Source organism: Gavia stellata, chromosome 4 (genome assembly GCF_030936135.1).
Source record: "Gavia stellata isolate bGavSte3 chromosome 4, bGavSte3.hap2, whole genome shotgun sequence".
NCBI lineage: Eukaryota > Metazoa > Chordata > Aves > Gaviiformes > Gaviidae > Gavia > Gavia stellata.
In genome coordinates this window covers 75,248,767-75,271,240 of record NC_082597.1, presented here as the reverse complement: position 1 = coordinate 75,271,240, position 22,474 = coordinate 75,248,767, and the positions used below count along the sequence as shown (strand labels likewise).

Here is a 22,474-nt window from a genome sequence, read left to right as displayed (position 1 = left end):
TATCAAGATTACTATGGGACTTGTCTTTAACTCTAAAAAACCTTTGGATTTTGGTAATCAAATAGAAAAGAATGATGTTTGTCCTAAGCATTATGAAAACTAGACACCAATAACAGGCAAAGAATTGAATCTAGAAGAGAGAAGGATCTACATGACACTTTTTCTAGGCCAGCAGCATACAGAATTCTTAATATTGACGTATTTTTGGCAGGTGGCCTAGCGGCAAATCCCCATTCCATCTCCTGTACCCATCAGTCAAAAATAGGAAGTACTGTATCAGAAACAAGTCTGGCAATCAACTACACTTAGTCTGTATCTGGATTGAAACTAAGTCATACAGAAAAGGCTTCCAGGAAGGTTGTATTAGTGAAATCCCACCACAGGTGATTACTACATTGTTTCTAACCTTTTGAAAGGACATGTGTCTACACTTCCATGTAGTCTGTGGCAAACATTAAAGGAGAATGCCAGAGTAAGCTAGATAATTTAAATACCAACAATAAATTACTAGGACAACAAAACATGCCTGAAAGTTGCTTTATTTGTTCATAAGGTCTGTGCGTTACAGCAAGCATAAGTTTAGCTACTGTGGACAAAGCTCAGTCTGGAAGAGCATTAAATGTTAACCATAGAGATGTATAGTGAGTAGGGCCCACATTTGCACACAACATGCTGGTTTTCTACTGCTGGAATCTAACATTCATGAGTTACAGGTCTTTGAGATCTTTCTGGATGTTCCACAATGTATCCGCGCTCTTCTTCAGCTGAGTCACCTCATCATCCTTCAGCTTTTGGTTGATCACACTTGTCAATCCAGAGGCACTTAGGACAGCAGGAAGGCTCAAGAAGACGTCATTCTCAATGCCATACATGCCCTGCCACAAACAGGAGAGATCACTCAGACATGAGCCCATCACCCCAGATCTGCTTTTAGTTTATATAGCAGGAAGTCTTCTGAAAGCAGAGTTTAATGCTTTACCATTTTGAAGCCTGCAGAAAATTCAATTTTCACTCACAATGTATTTGAAGAAAGTAAGAAGTGCAGAGCTATTTTAGACCAAGTGATTGGCAATACTGAGATGGCAGATTTCAGAAACCCCACCTTCAAAACCCTCATTTATATACAGCAAGTAGCTGACAAAATTCAGGGACACAGGATTAGGGCAGGCCTTTTTTCCGACTATAGAGGAAGCAGTAAGTTCAGCCTGCTCAGAGTCCTTGCTGCACCAGAGGTTATACAGCTGGTGCAGACTAGATGCAGCCAGTTACACCAGCAATAAAAGGACACAGCTCTCTTCCCGAGCACCTTTGCTAGGCAGTAGTTCATGGAATTGCAGCTGGGCCTCCATGAAGTTTTCCATTTTTGCACTGAAACTTCCTTTTAATGAATCTGCATGCCACACATGGCAAACTTTACACAAGGGTAGTACAACATTGGGTAGAGTATGGCAAACTTAGTATGAGCTCCATACGTGTGAGAAGGGTAGGCTAAGAGGTCAGGCTAGAAAAATTGCAATAGTAAGCTCCCATTTAAAACTCAAAGTAGTATTTGAAAGCTTCCTTTGTTCAGCACCTTGCTAATTGAGACTATTTAGCTTTTCCATAACAACAAAATGAACTAGATCATCCAATCAGGCACCACTTCTTACCTTTACCAGTGTTGAGACTGAATGAACCCGACACAAGTTCTTCAGCATGGTCTCACAGAGGTCAGCAACGCTAAGGCCAATGGCCCAGTTTGTGTATCCCTTAAGTCTGATTACCTCATAGGCACTAAGGAAATATTGAAATACAGTTGCATTAAGATATCTTCAAGACACTGTCTGAATGCTAAGCCTTAAGATGAATGAATGTTTCCCATTTAAAGAAATCTGAAACTCCTGTGACGCATTGTAAGTTCTGTAATTAAAACAAAGTAAAAGTTATGTATTTCAGCATTAGAGGATAAAGTATAAATGCTACATTATCCCATATGTATAATAAAGAAGCCCTATTGTTCTCACAGGAAAAATAGCTTCCATCTATGAAGAGTTCTTAGCATTAAGTAGAAAACTAGACACCTACAACTGAACAAATTCTCTATTCAAGTCAGTGGCACAATGATTCTGAGTGCATTTTGAATAGGTAAGCATTTGGAGGCAAAGCCATGCACTATCTACACACATCCTGTGTTTAAACCAGTAGTTCCACTTACTTGTGCAACCCTCTAAGTAAAAGGGCATGAAAGCTGCAGCAGAATGGAGAGGCAGTGACAAGGAGGCAGCGTGCAGACTAGCTATTTTCAGCATCACATATATCCACCTTATTCCTCAAGTCACTGTACCTTTCAACCACTTGCTTGTGGACATCCTTCCAGTTCTCACTATCTTTGTCAGTTCCCATGGCAGGATTCAGCTCCTGAAGAGAAACGCCTGCCACATTAACTCCACTCCAAACAGCCACTGTAACAGAGAGAGGACATAAGTTTTAATAGCACTTAGTGACTCCCCCTCCACTTTTCCTATGTAAGAGAACTGAAAACAAAGTAGTAGTAGCCAGAACCACAATAATGTTTGAGACAGATTTTAAGTTTTCATTTAACTACAGTTAATTCTGAGAACTCTGGGGGTCAAATACGAGACTATTTTAGTACTGACACTTTAACAAGTCAATCACAACACATGAAGAACAGAACTTTCAGTCCTTGAAAGGTGTAGGCAGCTACTTTTGAAGTCAGAAACCTCAAATTCTAGCAAAAAGGCACATTTTAGCTGTTCGGCCTTTAAAAACTAATTTTACTCAAAAATTGCAGCAAGCATTATTTGTTGTCCCACTAATCAGTACTAGGGTCAGTCTTCAAGAATTCTACTCTTTATTTCCCTGAATAACAGGGTAGCAATATGCAAACTTAGAATATCAAGAGATGAATTTGCACATCTCCCTTCATACTGGAAGCTTACCTGCAGATTTATTCTCTGTTGCTGTGAAGTAACTAGGAAATAGTTACTTCAAAGCAAAAGCAGCTGTAACACTGAAGCAAAACGAGCTCTGTGTACGTTCAGCCAAGCTCTTTCATTACAGTGTAGGGTTGGCTTCAGTGCCTGAGCAACAACAGTTTTCACTGTACTTTGATCAAGTGCAATGGGACATTGAAGAGGTGGCCCCCTTAGAAATACACAACACTAAAATATAAAGCAGTCCCAATCTACACAGATGTTCTGCTGCATCATTTCAGATTTGAAATACATGAACTGAATTAAGACAAATAAGCTTCTTCGTTTTCACATGGTTTTAAAACTATCTTTGCTTTTAAACAGTATGGAGAAAAGTCACAAAATGAGGTAAGGAATAATTTTATTATCCTGAATCTCAATTGCTAGCTTTTTCTCCTTGCAACAAGCTCTGCCATTGACCTAATGAGCTAATACTGCTTTCAGAGGAGAACAGTGCTGCAGACTATTATGATACTCCAAAAACTGAGGATAAACAGAAGTAGTAAGCTGTAGCCTTTAGGACACAACTTTAGCTAACAAAATTGGCCTTTCCAGTTCAGGGTTTAATCATACAGCCACAATCACTTTTATTAAAAAAGTATAGCTAGATTTCCTGGACTTGTCTCAACTCTAATCTTTATAAAAATACAGCAAAGTGCTAGTTACTCAAGCTCAGCTGCATCTGTTCTTTCAGAGTTTCGTAACAGCTCCCCGGTCTCAACCTCTAACACTGTACTGCTTATTCCCAAGGAGGTCAGAACTGCTCCTTACCACTAGAATCGCCATGTTCTCCCAAGATCCAGCCATGGCAGCTGGTTGGGTGGATACCAAGTCTCTCAGACATCAGATAGCGAAATCTAGCTGTGTCTAGATTGCAGCCACTTCCAATCACACGGTGTTTTGGCAGGCCACTCAGCTTCCATGTGACATAGGTTAATATATCCACTGAAAAGAAAAACACGCACAGTAAGTGAAACTATTCACATACACCAAGAATGCTCCAACAATTACTTTGTTGTAGGCAATCAGGAGGACTCAAAACAGTTGGGCTCATTGGTCACAGTATTTTAGGTCTGACTATTTGGTGTCTGACTGCTTGAAATTTAGGACCCATCTAGCTACTGTTCAAAAAATTGAGGAAGGTCTTTTTAGGGTATTTAGTCCCACCAGCTAAAGTTGGAGGCACTTTTTTGTCACAGCTAAACCCCTAGAGCATCCAGAATTGGGACGGAACTCTTCATATGGCTAAAACATTCAAGCAGTTTTCTGAAGTAACGTTACCTTCCACTTCATCATCACAATAAGAGGTAAAGCAATTGAAACGTGTTTTGAGACTTACATACTCTGTTTCTAGCTGGTAACTACTTCAGGTTCATTCTTGAAACAGATTTGTGCATTAAGCAGTTTCTGCACTAATTACCTCTGCAGCATAAAAAGCCAGGTGAGCTCTATGCTTTGGCTGCATGTGGCTCTAAAAATACAGTTTTAGAAAAAAACAGACCTAAGTTGGGGCAGAGAGAAGCATGTGAGCAGAGAGTAAACAGGCTGCAATAATCAATTATGGCTCCAAAACTCTAAAAAGCCAGCCAGTTCTCAGGAGGGAATATATTTGTGTCTATAGATCTGAAATGCATCATTTGTTCTGCTCAGGCACTAAAAGCATGTCATCTCAGTACAGTTCACACCTTGCTGTTACAAGTGGCATGCTCGTCAGGCATAGTTTCCCTACAGCTTCAGTTGAGACCGTTCCTGCCAGGATCACAGTAATCTGTACAGACTGCAGAGCACTTCCCTATCAAACAGCTACATTTGCTCTGGACAGTCTGGCTTTTGAGTCAGGTGCTGAGACATGCACGCAGACTTTGAGTGCTGCTTTGTAATCTCATCGTTTGCCTACAGTAGGGCTTTCCACTCAGGACAGGCTGCGGACAGTGCCATCTGAGCTAGAGCCCAGACAGATCTGAGGAAGCTAAACAGGGAAGGACATCAGGGTCACACACCAACACATCCAGCAGACACCCCTGAAGTCCCTTCTAATGGGCTTACAATAACTTCCACTATTTAAGAATAGTGGACAGAATTCCGCACATTGAGAAAACAAAGCATTATAAAAATAATTCTGAAAAGGCAATATGCAATTCTCCTCCTGCAGCTGCTCTACTGGAGAGACATCTATAGTTTAAATTCAGCCTTGCTAGAACACGAACAATTCGATCTTTGATGCAGATTTTTAGATAAGTGTTTAAAATTGCCGGAAGTTATTGTACTTGCAGAGTAGCCACTTGCTCAGTACACTGGTATTCAGTAGTACTAATTGTACACCAGCTAATTACTCAACCACCAGCTGCACTGCTAGTTTTACATGCACTGTTTTGACTCTGCCAAGTCATCTTTAAAAGCAGTGTCACTTCATTGCCAGGGTTGTGTAGTAATGGCTTCACTCAGATTTTGAATCAAGAAAAGATAGCTCTACAGAGACACCCTACAAAGCATATCAGAACATTTACAGTCAGCTTTAGACATCCAAATATCCAAGCTGCCCCAGTGCAATGAGATGCTTGCAAGTGAGCACATAAATATGTGTAATCAGTTATAACTAAATCTTTTCCAATCTAACTAAACTATGTAGTACAGTTAGCCTTTCCCCTGCCACAGGCTTCAGCATGCAAACTCTTTTTCCTGAAAATATAGCTAAGACTATAGGGTAAGTTCTTCATCCTGAAAAACGGCCATATCATATCCAGACACAGAAGAAAGCTATGATTTACTAACACTTTAAAAGCAAAATGGATGTCTCCTTTAGAGATTAAAAATTTTAAACTACCTACTGCTTAAGCCAAAGTATGTAAAGAACTGAAGCATTTACCATGAGGCATGCTTTTAAAATATAGACACCATGAGAAGTTCTGAATAAAGAGAGCATCGGAAAGTACAGAACATTTGTTTGTATTCTGCTGTTAGCAACTACATGGCAGATGTCCACACAAAGCTATTAATTTTCAGCATTCAATTTGTAGTTGAGAAGATTGATAAAATAAAACACTAGTTCTCTGGCAAATAGAATTTTTAAGTGTTCAAGGAAAAGATTGCCTTACCTGGGTTGGAAACCACCAGGATGGTGCAGTTGGGGCTGTATTTGATGATCTGAGGAATGATGAATTTGAAGACATTCACATTCCTCTGAACCAGGTTGAGACGACTCTCCCCCTCTTGCTGACGAACGCCTGCAGTTACTACCACAATCTTAGAGTTGGCTGTGACAGCATAGTCTACAACAGAGCATGGGGAGAAGATACAGAACATGTTAAATAGACTTATCACTAATTTCAATAGCATTGTGTTCACACAGGTATTATGGGTAGTTTCTCCACTGTGCATACATTCAAATGCAAAAAAACATGAGATATATTAAAGCCAGCACCATCTCTTACAATGTCCTGATATATCAATACGTGGGTCTTGAGCATACATTCAACCGCTCCAAATCTCATTTCCACTATCCAAATATAATACTATTTCTTTTACATCAAAGAGGTACTAGAGTTTCATTAAAATCAATTTTACTCAACAAACCTATTGCGGCCATTAGAGATGAAAGAGAAAGCCCAGACTAAGAGCCACCCCCATTGTTATGGTGTTCATCTGAACTCTCATCCCAATTCATACACTTTAACTTCTCAATGACAAATCCTTGGAGTTCTTTAGGATTACACAACTAATGCTCCACTATTAAGCAAATTCACAGAATATCAGTATTAAATAAAAGAAACTGAAGTCCACCTTTGTCTGCCACAATCTTGTGAGTGTGAAGGAACAAGCTCCCATGCTGTAGATCCATCATTTCTCCTTTTAGTTTGTCTTCCAAAACATCAACCAGAGCAAGCTCATCACAAAGACCCTGAAAACAACAAAATCTGAAGGAGTCAATAAAGCAGTTAACTTTCATTTTAAAAAGTTGCCTGAGTGAGCTATATTACATTTTGAAATAACATGTTACACATCTGAAGGCATCTCCTCTCCAAAGGTAGACCAGTAGGACAGCGCTGTCTTGGTGTTCTGATGTATCTCACAGTAACAAAGTCAGAGGCTACTACAGCACAGGTTCATAAAATTCGTTCAGACTTTCCAAAAAAGGTATTATTTGTGGGGAGTTTGAATGCACAGCTAACCCTTTGCTAGTAAGGCACTTCATGATTTAGTTATTATCTTAGGAAAAAAGCTGCATCTTTCAGTCATAACAAACCCTCTAAATCTATCCAGCAAATAGGCCTGTTTTAAATATTTAAATACCTAATACACCACATAATTATCAAATAAGTATTCTCTTATAATATTCCTTCAATCAATTTGTTTCACAAAAAATAGAATGGGAACAGCCTTATTTTCCTCAATACTAGAAATAGTATCAAGAAGAAACAGATTCTTTACCTAATTTTAAGAGCTACTACATTTTATTTACTTTGCAGAACAGATTTAGCCACATATGCTTGTTGTCCAGACAGGTTAAGTTGGGAGACAATGTCATATAGTCTCAGAACAGGAAAACAGTGAAATATGGGCGTGGAAGAAAAAGGCATTCTGCTGTAATGCAAAGATTTACTGCCTTTTGACAGAAGTGTTTACTACCCTTGTAAATTCTACTATCCTTAAAGCCTTATCATTCAGTAAATTATACTGAGATTCAAATTACTACTTCTCTCTATTTTCCTAGGTATCTACACACCACTTGAAAGCAGTTAAGCCATTTTTATGCTATTGAAAATACTATTGCAAGAAGCTTCTTTGTCTGCTTTTATACAAAAAGGTAACACTCATTATTTCACATGGAAATACTAATTATTAGCATCAGCTAAACTACTTTAAACATGCAGCAACAATATGCACTATTTTTCCTGTGGAAAAATGTATTTAACAGCAGCCATACTTAAGTTTTTAATTTCATACTTTAAAATCATGTTAGAGTTTACTGCTTTTCTGCATGGTTTCTTTTCACAACTGATTTGATCAACTGCTGAAGGAAAACCGTAAGAATCTGTATCTGCACTTGCTCTGTTCTCAAAATAGTCTGCAGGGTAAAATTCAAGTCTCAGTTATTTAAACATTATGAAAAAGTATCCTTAACTGAAGTCACTGGTGTTAAATGAAGAAGTTAGTGTAATCAGAATTTGAAAAACTAACATGTGCACATGTGTGATTATGGATAGATTTATACACAATCTAACAATATGGGACTTTCAGTCTAGACCTTGTAATCAATATTCACCAGACTCAGCAGGTTCAAGGAGCCAGTTCTCACTGAAACTGAAGAGCACCTGAATAACTCCAATGACTAACTTCATGAATTTGCATCAGTGTTGCCTAGGGAAGATTTCAGCTCATCATTCCTGTGTGTGCTAATAAAGTGTACACAATCACCAAATGCAGCTTAAAATATTCTCAGTGACTGTGGAGGTATTTTCTTTGCTAAAACAGTATGGCAACATCAGTGACTTCTTTCTAACTGAGAGGGAGCTAAAAATAACCAACATGGAAGTTTTAGTGTTATCCAAATTTATATTAATACAACACCAGTAAACTGAAATTAGTATTATCACACTGTTTAATTTTACAATTTCAAAGCCATCTAAAACTCAGCTGCATCTACATATTAAGTATAGGAAATTCAGTACAAAGTTTTATGCCATTGTTTAACAAAGACATCTTGGGGAGCCAACCATCTTGTACAAGTCAAAGCCGCCTCTAATTTGGTGACACAAATCAGATGGGTTTGTCGTAAAAATGTTTTATACTGCAGCTTATACTTGTGAGAAAGAAAAAGAGAGAACAGAAGCCTGGCTGAAATAAACTTCATGCCATAATCCAAGCTTGAAAAATTTAAAACCAGTTTTTATTCTAGGTTTGGTACATACAACTCATTAACAGTAAAACTTTGTGCCTAGATTTCTGAAAGTACAATTTGATCCTGCTTAGAGCAGCGTATTAAACACAGATGGATGCTGGATTGTAGTGAAGTTCACAGTAACTTCATCTGACTCCCTCACTACCAACCTTACAGGTTACAGTACTCCTTCAAAAAACAAAGGAGTTCAGACCACAAGAGGCAAACATCTGCTTAAAATATAAAAACCTAAAATGAACTGTCATTGTTTTTCCATTAAATTTCTCCTTTAGTTATATAGTCTTAAAAACTATTTGTTACTTTCACATCAGTACTTCGGTTCACTGCAGTCTTTTCTTACTGTCAGTTTTTCTTGCTCACAAGGCTCATGAACATCAGCAAGTGAAAACTCTTAAAAAATTTTTTTAATTATTTAAAACCCAGTAATTTAAAACATGCATCCTCAAGGTAATAGGTAGAAGAAGGATCATCTCCAAATACATACAGCTAGTTTAATAGTACATGAAAGATTTTTGATCTCACTGTGAGCTACTTGATTTAAGATCTGCCCCTGCAAGTGGATAGGGCATATCTCCTTATGCCTTTTTTTTTTTTTAAAAAAGATCTGCAGCTCCCATTTGTCTTTAAAAAAAGTGTAAGAGGAATAAAATTTAAGTAATTCACAATATTCTCTAAAAACAAAGGGCAAAGTACAAAAGATCCTTATTATATAACAAGCCTTTGCTTTGCTCAAAGACTGCAACATGAGATTTGCCTAAAAAACCCCAGAAAACCAGTAACAGGAAAAGTCAGAATAACCTCTAAGTCTAACCCTCTATTTTTAGTTTTTGGAAAACTAGCTAAAACCTCTCTGGAAACAATAAAGTCATATAGCCAAGCAACAAGGGCTTAAGAAAAATAAAGAGGTCTACTGAAGGGGACAGCAGTATTTTTAGTTATTGCAGCACATACGCATTGAAAGAATAAAAAGCAAACTCCAGCTTTATTGTAGAAGAATAAGAAAACTAAAAAGCTGAAGAAAAGTTTGGCAGGGGCTTCAGAGCCATTGCTCACTACATTTTCCCCAGCAGCCTGCAAAATAACTGCCTAATGAGAGATTTATTGCTAAGCACAGATGGAAAGGTGAGAGAACAAGGAGAAACTGAATGGGGAGGTCAGCCTTGCACGAACAGTGTAGGTCACTGCTTGCTTACACAAACGGCAAATGATTCATTCCTATACTAACCTACCGAATTTCCCACCATTTGCTAAGACAAACAGGCAGTGCAGAACATTACAGCAGTGGAACTTGAAGAGCACGTTGTCCTTGAGCCGTACCTTTCCAAGGATGCTGATAGCACAGGCCATCCCAACCTGTCCAACCCCCACAACAGTTATCTTGTTGTTCGGGACTGTGGTTCCCGCGGCAATGGGCGTCATCAGCTTCTCCTTGAGAGTAGCCATGGTGTTCTGCAAGGAGAGACGGAAAGATCTGGCCCAAAGCAAGCCAGAGGGAACCGAAAGGCACACTCTGAATCGAAGAGGCCATCTGCCACGGCCGGATACTTGCCGATGAAGTGCTGCAAGTGGCTGCTGATGGCGGTTTACGTAAGGCAGCACAGAGGCACGCTGCCCGTGCTCCCACGGCTCCTTCCCCCCCAGGAGTCACCAGCCCACCCACCCCTCCTTGGCCACGGGGCTCTGGCTCCCATCCCCCCCGCATTGGCTGGTGCCCAGCGAGGGGCTGAAGGGGGGCAGAGGCTACTTTGGCAGCACGTAGCAGAACGTCCTTCCATTCGCAGTTTCCAGAGCCTCCCCGCGGAAGGCAGAAACACCCCCTGCGTTAATGGCTCTTCGGCATTCACCTCTCTTCGAAGCGCCCATCAGGGCAGCGGGCTGTGGGACTAGGAATAAAACCCCGAGCCAGCTGGGGAGCAGCACGCCTGCTGCGATTTCCCCAGCTCGTTTCCATCCGGCCCCGCGGCTCCCTTCGCTCAACCCACGGAGCCCCGCGCGGTGCCTCCGCGCACCCCTCCCTCCCTCCCTCCCTCCCCGCCCAAGCCGGGGGCACCGCCCCCACCCCGCCAGCCGCAGACCAGCGAGGGGCCGGGGCCGGCACACGAGGTCACCCAGCGGGTCTCTGCGCACGGCCGGGGGCCGGGCCAGGAGCCGCCATCCCACCCCAAACCCTCAGGACCCACAGCCTGGCTCCAGCCAACGCCCCCCGCCCCAGACACCCAGGGATGCTCGGCCTCGGGGGGAGGCGCCCGGCCCGAGCCGCCCGGGGAACGGAAGGACGGGCTGGGCGACCCTCCAGCACCCCCCAGCCCGGAGACGAGACCCCGCCAGCTCCGCTCTCCCCGTACCCACCAACACGGCTCAGAGCGGGGAGAGGAGAGCGGAGCACTCCCACCGCCGTCCGGGGCTCGGTCAATGAGGGCTCCGCAGCGGAAGGGGCGGGCCTGGGCCGGGCCGCTCCCCGCCGCGCCCTCCTGGGCGTTCCCCGGAGCCACGGGGGAGGCGGCGGCCGCCGCGCTCAATCCCCACCAAGGACGGAGGCTCAAGGGTGCCCGCGCCCCGCCCCGGCTCCCCCCCCTCCGGCCCCCCCCGCACCGCTCACCCCTCCCCGCCGCCCCCGGCCTCGGCGGCGGGGCCGTGCGGCCGTTCCCGCCGGCGGGCCGGGGCGGCACGGGGCCGGCGTTGCTGTCCCTTGGCATCGCTGCGCTGCGGCTGCACGGCCGCCTGACGGGGGCGGGAAACGCGGGCTCGCCCCTTCCTTCGTGCAGACGGCGGGAGGGCGCGCAGGCGGGTGAAGCGATGCTGTCGGGAGGCGGGCCGGGGCCAGCCGGCGGGGCCGGGAGCGGCCGTGCGGCCCTGGCCGGGGCCCGGTTCAGCGGCAGTGGGTCGGTGCTGTAGGCGTCCGCACTGCGGGCCGGGCACTGCTCATGGGGTGGCCGCCACGGGGCCCGGTGGTCTCGCAAGCGTCTCTTGGGTTTGCCTTCACAGTTAGCTCCGAGGTGGGGACGCCTTCTCTCTTTCACAGGGCCGTAGACTTGGCCAGAAGGAACGTGCAGAGGAATCACTGGAAGCAGGATGTTGTGCAAAAATAAGGCATTTTAGGTGATCTTCCGGGGCGAAGTTGCTCAAGTTGTGGTACCTGATTTTTATGCTCTCTGGTTTTTGCCCTGCAGCTGACTTCGACTGAATTTTTTGAGGTTGAGCAAATCTCCATGGGACAATGGCATGCCTGGAGTCACACACATGCTTTGGCAGGAACAAGGAATGTAACCTGATGCAGTGCCACAACCGCTCCTCCTCCCGCTCCGTGTCTGCTGCGGCCCTGTCCATATCACACTCTCTCTGACTATTTGCCATATCCCAGGAGAGCATCACTTCCATAGGGCCTACGGAATGAGCCTTATGGAGCGTGAATGGAGTTTTGTGCCTGTTAAAGTCATAAGCACATCCATCGCTGTAAGTAAGAGTAAAAATCAGATGACACGACACGCCTTCCCTCTGACCGATGGAATAGATCATCTGAAATTTTGGGCATACGATTTCCCACTGTTGCTGAGCAGGGAGGAAGTGATTTGTTGAAATTCTTGCAGGACCAATGCATGTGAAATAAGAAAGAGTAGCAAAGAATATTTTCTCCTAACGCTCTAACATCACTTTTTTTAGCTATCAATGGAGAAAGTAGAGGCAAAACGCTGAATTGTACACATTCCCAGTTTCACTGGGAGAAAAAAAGAAAGCTTTAGGTTCCTCATCACACATGATTAACTCTCTCACGAGAGGGAAACCAGAACGGTAGATCTAGAGTTCTCGCAAATAAGTCACTGGGTTAAACGTGACTAGGCAGAGAGCCTAGCCCTGGCTGTCTAAGGCTATGATTACCTTTTTTTCTGTTGTTGTGGCAAGTTTAAGGTTTTATTGATTTTTTTGCCAGGTATTTTGCCAGGTTAGTAATAACTGGATTAATTCCCTCTGGCTCACCAAGCAGCCAAATAAACGCTGGTGCCAGCACGAGAGAGATGGCAAGCATGAATGATGAGGAAAGGGTGAAACCTCCTTTTCCGGGCAGCAGTACAGATTCAGGCTGGCTTTATAACCGCGACCTACTTCGCTTCTTTACGTTGTTTGACATTGCAAAGGGTCCCCTGGAGGGAAAGGAATGAGTTAAGCCATCCATGTGGCACTTCAGGTAGCGACTTGCTATAAGCAAATAAATTCAAGACTGGTAACTACAGCTGAAATGGGAGCTGGAGGTAAATAATAGTTACACAATGAAATGTAAGGGTAAGAAAGTCTATCCTGTATAATGAAAACGGGAGCATGCACAGCTGAACTTTAAGGGGGAAGGGAGAAGAAAAGGTACAGGAAAGGTTAGGGAAGGATCAGAGCAAGGTTTTTTCATGCCTGAACCAGCACCAAGGGGCTGTGGTTGTCCCACCAGCGCCTGTTGTGAGGAGCGTTCGCCGCATTATCTCGTCTTTGGACAGGATCCCTCTCTCTCCTTATGAGCATTCAACAATCAATTATCATAGTAGCATTTGTAACGAAATAGAGAGGAAAATGCTACTTTCCTATTTGCAAGATCTTAAGCTTTTAAAGGCAGACCAGACCATGTACCATATCTTACGACAGCTCTCCTAGGCGCTCCTTTAGATCAGGCCTTGTTTTGCTTGCAGTGTTAAAAGCATGGGGTATTTAATCCCCTCCCTGAAGCGCTTGTGATCTAAATAGACAAGGCAGGTGCAGGACTGCAGAAGAAAGAAGATTGTTCCCTCTTCCTGCTCTTAGTTATTTACTTATTTATTGTTCCAGACGGTGGAGGACTGAGGCACAGAGAGGTGAAAAGATCTCCCCAAGGTCATACGGGAAGTCTCTTGGTGACAGGTCACAGTCTCAAAGTTCAACTCTAGTTTGGCAACGTTGGCATTTTTGATGAAGCGCAGTTTTCCAGAAAAACAAACCCTAGTGTTAAGGGACACAGTCTAAATAAATTTGCCTGGTAACCTTCATACAATTACAACATTTTTTTGTGTGTACATTTTAATCACATTTAACTTTTGTTTGTATACAAAGTCTGTAATTAGGTAAGTCTGAGATATTCCACTACTTGCATCTGTCCCATCATCTTCCCAAAACACATGAAAGTAGATATGCTTTCCCTGCTGTTTCTTTTTTCCAAAACTGCAATTAAACCTGATTAGAGACAGAAATCTCACTTGAAAAACTCTATTAATAGAACCCTTTCCTACAGCAAAATGTTGATGGCCTGATGGCCATTGTCTGATGATGGCTGTAGTCCTAAGGGAGTAAACATCATGAAGAATATAACCTAGGAAGTGAAGGACACCATTACACTGCAGGAACATGGGATATAGGCCTGGTGGCTGGAGAACATAGGGTAAAGGGTGATCTTATGTCACTGTGTCACACCTGGTAGATCAGGTCATCAGACTGCAGGATGGATATGTTCATTATTTCACATGGCTGTAATGGAGAAACAAGAATTAGTGGTCCAGTTTTGCAAAATGCAGAGAGCTGAATTCATCTGCTGGAAATCACGAAGTGCTGACGCACACACAGTGCTGGCAGATGCTGAATCAAAATTCTGGTCCACCTATATTTTAATTCCGTGCTTATTCATCTGGATTTTCCATTCAAAGGGAAAATACATAACACAATGAAGAAAAATTATCTTGGAGTGGCAGTTCTGCAAGCTTATTTTACCCCAGCTTTATGTGAAGGAATGATTCCTTGTTTTTGGCATTGGGCCTAGTTTCTGTTTAATTTTTGCTTAAAGATTATACAGTGTTATACAGATAACACATTCAAAATAGTTAAGTGCTTTACAATGTAGTTAATAAAAAAACCCAGATATACTTCACATGCATGTGTGCACTGGTTTGCACGGTGATCACTCGCGGTTGAAGTTCCTAGTGTTGGTGGAAGAGGTAACAGGATGGAAACCTTTTCCTCTTTAAATGAACCTTTCTTATTAACTCATAATAGCCTGCATTTTCAAAATAATCTTGATTTACCCTCTATTTTGGGGCACTTGTGTGTAGGTATCCCCAATATCTCCAAATGCTTATTACACAGGCATGTGGAAGCTGAGCATGAAAGTGTTATCTGGGATTCATGGTGAGTGAACAAATGGAGCTTCTTCCTGCAAACCTGCATCATGGTGGAGTGGGGTCTGTGTTTCAGTGTTTGGGACCATAGTGAAATGTGATGACCTCATTTAATGAATTCCTTTGATGTCAGAGGAAACAAATAGTTATAAAATTTTGCAATTACGGAAGTAATAGCACTCAGTTTGTAACAACTAAACTGTATCTTGGTGAAATATAATCTTAAAGAAAAAGAAAAAAGGAAAGAATATCCTAGACCATTTTTGTCAAAGATCCTCTCTAATTTCATCTTTAAATTATCAAATAAATATTTTGAAACAGTTCCTATGCTGTTACAATCCAGTTTGTACACCATCCATGGGTAAATAGAAGTCTGTCTTCCACAAGGACCATTTAGCCAATGCCTTCCAAATGCAAGCAAAAATATATAGAATTGAAAGCTTGTATGACATACGGACAGTGATTTTTATCAGTAGATGAATTTCCACACAATAAGGACAACTTCTGTTCTTTGAATTGGTTAACTGTTCAGAAAATTTAGTAGTCCTGAGATTTTTGTGTATGGATTTTGTTCATTGTATGTCTGAATAAGTGAATACGGCTTTGTCAACCTAACACCTTTCCAGACACAAATGCGAGGCCATGTTCATGCTGAAGAGTTTTTTACGTTAGTGCAATCACCCCCTGTAATGACATACAGTAGCGTATCTGCCTGAAGAGTGATGTATGCCACTGCAATTTATCTTGATACAAAGATTTTTATAGTAGTGCTCTATGGTATAATGTATTATATTATAGTAGGTTTTTCAGTAGTGCTTCACATAGAAACACATATAATCTCTTTAATGACTTCTGAAGTAGTTCCACAATTGCAGGACTTGTTACATCTTCTGGAGTCGATTCCAGGTTTCCTTGTACGCATGTCGTACTTGGAGAAGGTACTATACTATTTGAATCCCCCATGTCTGGACATCGCTTATGCTGAATTTTGCTAAAGAACAGATTCATCTCTCCTTCCACCTTGACATCCCACAATTTACCTTGTTAAAAATTGTCGTAATTCTGACAACAGACCAAATGCATTTTTGCCTGTTTTACAGAAACATACTTCTGCCCATACTCTCTAGTACAGTCACAGGCTTCCAGCCACTGTCTTTGAAGCAGATTGCTGATGTTAAGGGTCAAGGTTGATTGACCGCCCTCCTTTTTTGGAAGTGTCCATTGATATCTTAACTAACCTTTGCCATATTGCACTCTGGACCCATACTGCTCTGCAGTTCACAGAGCAAGCTTTGTGGAAAATACTGTGAACACAACTGAGCTTCCAGTGAGCATTGTTTAATGCGTTTCCCAGTACTGAGGAATGTTTGGCTCCGCTGCTACAGCTGAGTCCCATGTGAAGCCTAGAAAGGGCACACTGCACTGAACCCACTGGGGACTCGTGGTGGCAGAGATTTGTTGATGGAAGTTGGCAGAAAGCAATCAGGCGATGTGGGGGAGTATCCTACCTTTAATGGTGTTGGCTTTATGGGGAGGGGGAAGAGAACTGTTGGCAGATGCAGTGCGTCAGTCTATATCTGAATGCTGGGGAGAGTCCTGGGGTGTCCGCAGTCGCAGCTTATTTCACCTGGCCAATATATGTCCTGAGAGGTGGCAAGTGACAGCAACATAGGGGCTGCTCCTTGGAGAAGGCATGGTAGCTCAGCACTCTGTTAGCCTGGGGGGACTTCATCATGAAGGTATTCAAGTATCTATGCCAGGTTGATCTCTTCGAAACATTTTCTGTAACGTATGTGTTTCAAACTAGGGACTTTTCAACATGTGAAAATAAAACTTGTTGCATTTAAAATCACACACGGTGTCATTCTGAGAAGAAAGGTTATGCTGTGTGTCCTGAGTGCCCCTTGACTCTGCTAATCTGTTCTTGTGGTTAAAGGGTTTTGCAGGGGAAAAAATTCATTGCTGCAAGTGAGGACAGACACATGTCTCACAATAAGTGAATGGGGTTACATTTTCCAGTAGTGGTCCTAGAGAGTGATACACAAAGATCAGGTAAGATGTTCATGGACATATTTTGAATCTTCTTCTTTAAACTGTGAACCATATCTCATATCTACAACCAATCAAGTTTCCACTTTGGTTTGTAATGCTGGAGGCAAAGCAAAGCGAGCCATGAGCTTTAGGACAACTGTAACAATTATCTTTGTTTTGGATTTAACAGGTGTCCTCTTATAATTTCTACGATTCTTTTGAATTATTGTGAGGAACTCTTGTTTCCTTTAGCACCTACCATTACTATATACTGAAAGAAGAGCCAGTGAAATGCTTCATGGCTGGAATTTGGTGATGTGACCTGGAGGATTGCAATGCAAGCTCATTGCTCCAAAGCTGGGTCAACCCAGCAGAGATCGGGAGACATTGCTTTCTGACTGTCTGGCTCCACCTAGGTACCATTATTTTGGATATTGACACCCCTGTTTTCTAAGCAAAGAAGCCAAAACACAAACTGTTGCTCAGTTCTGCAAGTCAGCCCCAAAGCAAGTTTAAGATGTAGGAGGAAAAGCTCATGTCCTCATTGCTCAGGCCACCTTCTCCAGACACCCCTCACTCACCACAGACACCCACTGCTGTCTGCACGTAACGCAGACTGCCAGCTTTGGCCTTCTGACTTGCATCTAAGCGAGATACTGCAGAAGAGGGGACTTGAACCCCTCCTGTTATGGTGAGTGAATAAATAGAGGCTTCTGGGGGGTGGGGGTATTCCCAAATGCTAATTCTTGCTTGGCAAGCTATTTTCATCCCCCCACCATAGTCAGCAGAAACTTCTCCAGAAGGGATTTAAGGCATAGTAAGAGACGCTGGCTTCAGAAGCTAAGCCAGCTTCAGATGTTTTTGCCTCATGCTGGCAGTTTCCAGTTCTGCATCGCTGTTTGCTGACACCCTATCTGTATGGCTGTGGTTGCACTGGCTCGAAAGCAAATCCCTGTTTTCAGGGAGATCATTTGTATCAGTTCATTATCCAGCCCCACAACAGTGACAGCAGCATGAGAACGGGAGTGGGAAATCACAGTGTGGGTGTAGGGACTCCTTTATGCCACTTCGACCATTAAAGCTCTCCATTTACAGGGCAGCCAAGGGTGAAGTTACCCAGCAGAGCTCAGTCAAAGGATCAGCTCAGCACTGCGGGAATGGGCAAGTCTCAAAGCGCTGCCCTCCACCCCTGCTCATCCCTCGCCCCCACCAGCTTTGATGTTTCTCTAATCTCTTCCTGAGCCAGTTCAGCTCATTAAATCAGCTGAAGACTATCACTTTTCTTTCCTTGAAGTAGCTTTCTGTTCATTAGCCAATTGCCTGGGTTCAGTGGAGTGCCCAGCAAACACTAGAGACAGCTCAAGAAGGGCCAGGATGAGCAGGCACAAGGAGAGTCCCTTCCCTTTGTTGTGGCTGAGAAACACTAAATCAGCTCTTTGCCTCTGCTGTAACTTCAACCTAAATTAAGCTTGTGCTCTGAGCTGCCTTCTAGAGAAGCTTACATTCCCCAGACTACAGAAGGAGCTGGGGATGGGAATTAGCTTCACTCAGCTAAATTTAGTCTATGTGAATACCTCTTCCTGTACCCGGTGTTGTAATTCCAACACTTCTTAATAATAACTCATATACATAAACTATCGTAAGTTGTCTTGAGTAGCATAATCAGCCCCAGCAGCGGTATCAGCTAACACCAGCTAGATAACCGTGACATTTTTTTCCTTGGCATGTGCCAGAGATTTACTGTGCGCATTTAGCTTGTACTCTTGAAATCTCCGTGTTGTTGTAAACTTACTAGCTAACGCTGAGACATCTGTGTGTGGGCAGCAGGAGATTTGATAGGTTCAGAAAGTCACAAGCTCCCTGGAATTTGTTGATTTGCTTTTTAGCACCCTAACAAAAGTAGGTAGACGTTTACCCTGCCTGGATTTTAGTTTTACTGATTGGGACTTGCAATAGTAATTAAAATGAATAGATTTAAAAGGGTGCATGCATGTTAGATGGCAGGGGCTTTTGGCTTACAAAGGTGCAACTAGAAGTGGTTTATTTTGAAAGTTAAAACATAGGGAACCATTTTTCAGGAAAGCCATTCTGAAAGCAGGTAAAAACTGCATTTTGTGTCACCATGAATTGTCTTATCCTTTTATAACTTGACTGTGACTGCTCTGCCTGCTTGGGCTGGTTCTATGCCTGCAAGATGGAGGCCCTTACCCCAGCTATTTTGAAAAGTTCATAGAACTGAAAACAAAGAGTTAGTGAACATTATGTGATAGGTATCAACCCATTTTTTCCACATCTTCCCTTTAGTTACAGATTGGCACTCTACTCATTGCTGTCTTTAGTGATTGTCATATTTATTTATTTCTACATCAGTGCGAAGATTAAAAACCCTTAAAACTATATGATGCCCTAAACTTACTGTTTACTTTTCCTCAGAACAGTCGATGCACCTTATAGTCGCTCACTTTTGCAAAACTATTCCCATTTGAAATTATTGAATATATGATGCTGCTTAATACATTTCAAATTGTATTGTATCTGCCTGTATTATTACACAAATTATGTTCAATATCATTGCAGCTATTCTATCTCCTTGGGGATGTGGCGCTTACCTTTCAAATCAAATACATACACGAAAGTGATTACATTCCACTTTCTCTTTAGTTGTTTCATCTTTGTACAAAACATAATTCAATTGTCTTGCCATATGATAGGAAGTATATTATGAGGACATTTGCAGCCCCACGTCCCTGATTGTTGCTTTGTGTAATAAATGAACTCAACATCTGTCCCTATTTGTACAAGGTAATTGTTTGCTGTCATGAGTTCTAAAGAGCAACTGAACAAGCTGCGTGAGCATGGATGATTATCTTCATCCATTGCTTATTGCTGTTACTCTTTTCACTAACTCTTTTCTCCTAGTTCCACTAATGCTAAGACTGCATCAATGCTAGAAAGAATTTGGCAGTGCAGTTAGACTGTGAAAGTATGCCAGCCAGTTCTCTTGGTGGAGGCTCTTCTTGTGGAGCAAGGTCCTGTTCCTTGGACAGTTTGTCACCTCTGCATATAAAACAAACTGTATCAACTGAAACACCTTTGATATCCAGTGTATGCATGGGTATGTGTAGTTAGAGGATAGTTATACTATAGTGTAATTGAATTATTCTATATAGTAAGTTCTACTGGTACAGTGTGGTCTTCTGACAAGCTTCAAATTAATGTTACTGTAGCAGCAACACTTCTAAGAATAGATCAGGGCTCTGCTTTATTTTTGGTGTAGTAAATGATAAAAAATATAGTTGTGGCTTCTGGACAACTTTCCAGTTGCCTTATATTGTTTGTGAACTATAATATTATCTAAATATCAATTACAAGATGTTAGCTATTAAAGGAATGCAGAAAAAATACGCAGAAAGAACCCAGCCCTCTTCCACTTGTTTTTGCCATGAAAAATGCCTGTGGGCACTGGGCTTAGGCAACCTTTGCTTCCATGGATGGCTGATAGGCAAAGGAAAGCAGCTCACTGAACGATCTGGCTGGCATGAGGCTGACACCATGATTCTGAAATCTGACGTGACGGAGGCCATCCTGGGCTTGCTCAGTAGTGAACTGGGAATTTACTTGGAGAAAACACAGATCCTTACAGACATTAATGGCAGAATATCAGCACCTGACGCTTGATCCTGAGGGCAATTTGACTAATCTAAAATACAGGCTAAGAGGATGAAATGCCTGTAGAGGTGCGTACCTTTCACTAGGATTGTAAAGGGTTCTGGTCAGCTGGCTTAGAAAACTTCTCAATGGGGAGATGTAGGAGAGATGAATACACACTTTAATGATGGGATTTGTCTCACCTACCTTTAGATAAACAGAGCATAGACTTCTATCTGTCTAGTCACCTTACAGTGAAAGTAAAAAAGAGAAGTTATTTTGATTCATCTGTTCTAATCTAGATGTTATGGGGACAAATGCATTGAAACCTAGAAATGCATTTTTGCTTTGCTTCACTCTAGAAGCGAGCTGATTTATTGGGGGGGGGAATAAAAGATTAATTTTCATTGTGGTCAGTGACAGAAGAAAAGCAGGCAGGGACATGTAATGCAGGGGAAAAGGACGAGGTGGAATCACCGCTTTCAGTACTGGCCCTTCTTAGCTCAGCACAAGCCAGTCATGAAGCTGCACCTTCAGAGCAAAGCGAAGGTCACTCATTCCAGCTGAGCGCCAGGCTGCAGGGGACAGCAGGCATGTGCTCCTATTGTGCCCCTGCCAGTTTCAAAGGAGAATTATTTTAGCCAAAGCAACTGCCATGGTCAAGTGACTGCCTGTATATTTATAGCAGCAGGGCAGTGCCGTTAAGCAGTGTTCAGTGCCCAAACTAACAAAGGAAAATGAGCAGGTCTAGGAACACCATCTCCAGCTCAGGTTCCCTCTGCTGCTCGTGTGTTGGAAGTCTGGTTTACAGCTATAATGAATTCTGTCATGATCTCGTTAGTGAACATAAGAAAACGAAGTCAGATTGGGTTACCGTATGGATGAGACGCAGCGGACTCCTGCAAAGAGTGCTCTGTAAAACTGGGGTTGGCCAGTCCTTAGGGGACTGATGGCACTTCAGGATGCAAAATGACACTAGTGCTATCATCACAGAAATAAAGAAAGAGAAAATCTAAGTGCTTCTGGCTGTTAAGAGCCTCAGAGGTACTGGTTCTGGGAGTTTTATGCTATTTAGAGCAGTGTGCTTCTTCACTGATAAAATGTCTTGTAAGGTAGCATTTGGTATTGCAAAAGCTTATGGGTACTTCTATCTCAAGGAGCAAGGTAATAGCAACATTTCTCAAATAAGCAGCTGTGAAGTACATGTGTCGGGGCCATGAGGTTGTCTAATTACGTGACTAATTATGTCTGTATCTCTGACGTTTACATTACACTGTCCTCACTGATGCTAGTATAACCCTCACCTATTTCAGTTATCTGGGCCAGGAAATAAAGGGTGCTTTCCTACTGAGTTGCGTATAAGCCCTTTATTGCTGCCACTCCCACTCAGAGTATGCAGAGTCTCCTGATTACTCTGATCCCTTTCCAACTGGTCTGAAGATTGAGAAACACAGTGGAGATGGCCCAGCTTGTACTGATCTATGGTTTCCTTCAGGTGGAAAATGAAGATCAGAGCCACACAGTTGGATGGCTTTCTTGGCATCATTCTTTGATGACAACTTTCTGTTTTGTGCTCTGGAGAGATAAATTTGTTAGCTAGCCAGCTCAGGGAGTGCCAGGGTAATGTTTATTCTTCCTATTGGTATCTTTTGCTCTGTGCTCTACTTGGAGCTCCAGCCTAAAAGTCAGTGGAAACTCCAACTGGAACAAAAAGTGTTACTGCTTTTATGGAGATTTAAAGTTTTTTGGGGGGAATGCCTTTGAGTACTTGGTGTGGCATTTTATGCTCTGGGATCACACAG

General features: G+C 42.6%; 1 protein-coding gene across 1 annotated transcript; it reads right to left on the bottom strand.

Annotated features, from left to right (window-relative positions):
* Positions 1–523: 523 nt before the first annotated feature.
* Positions 524–11,286, bottom strand: LDHB (lactate dehydrogenase B). The gene is made up of 8 exons (XM_059816415.1): positions 11,221–11,286; positions 10,189–10,320; positions 6,753–6,870; positions 6,068–6,241; positions 3,744–3,917; positions 2,324–2,441; positions 1,650–1,773; positions 524–875 (listed from the first exon to the last, which is right to left on the bottom strand). Exons 2-8 carry the CDS (start codon positions 10,312–10,314, stop codon positions 708–710), a joined length of 1,002 nt encoding a protein of 333 aa, XP_059672398.1. The 5' UTR covers positions 10,315–10,320; positions 11,221–11,286; the 3' UTR covers positions 524–707.
* Positions 11,287–22,474: the final 11,188 nt, after the last annotated feature.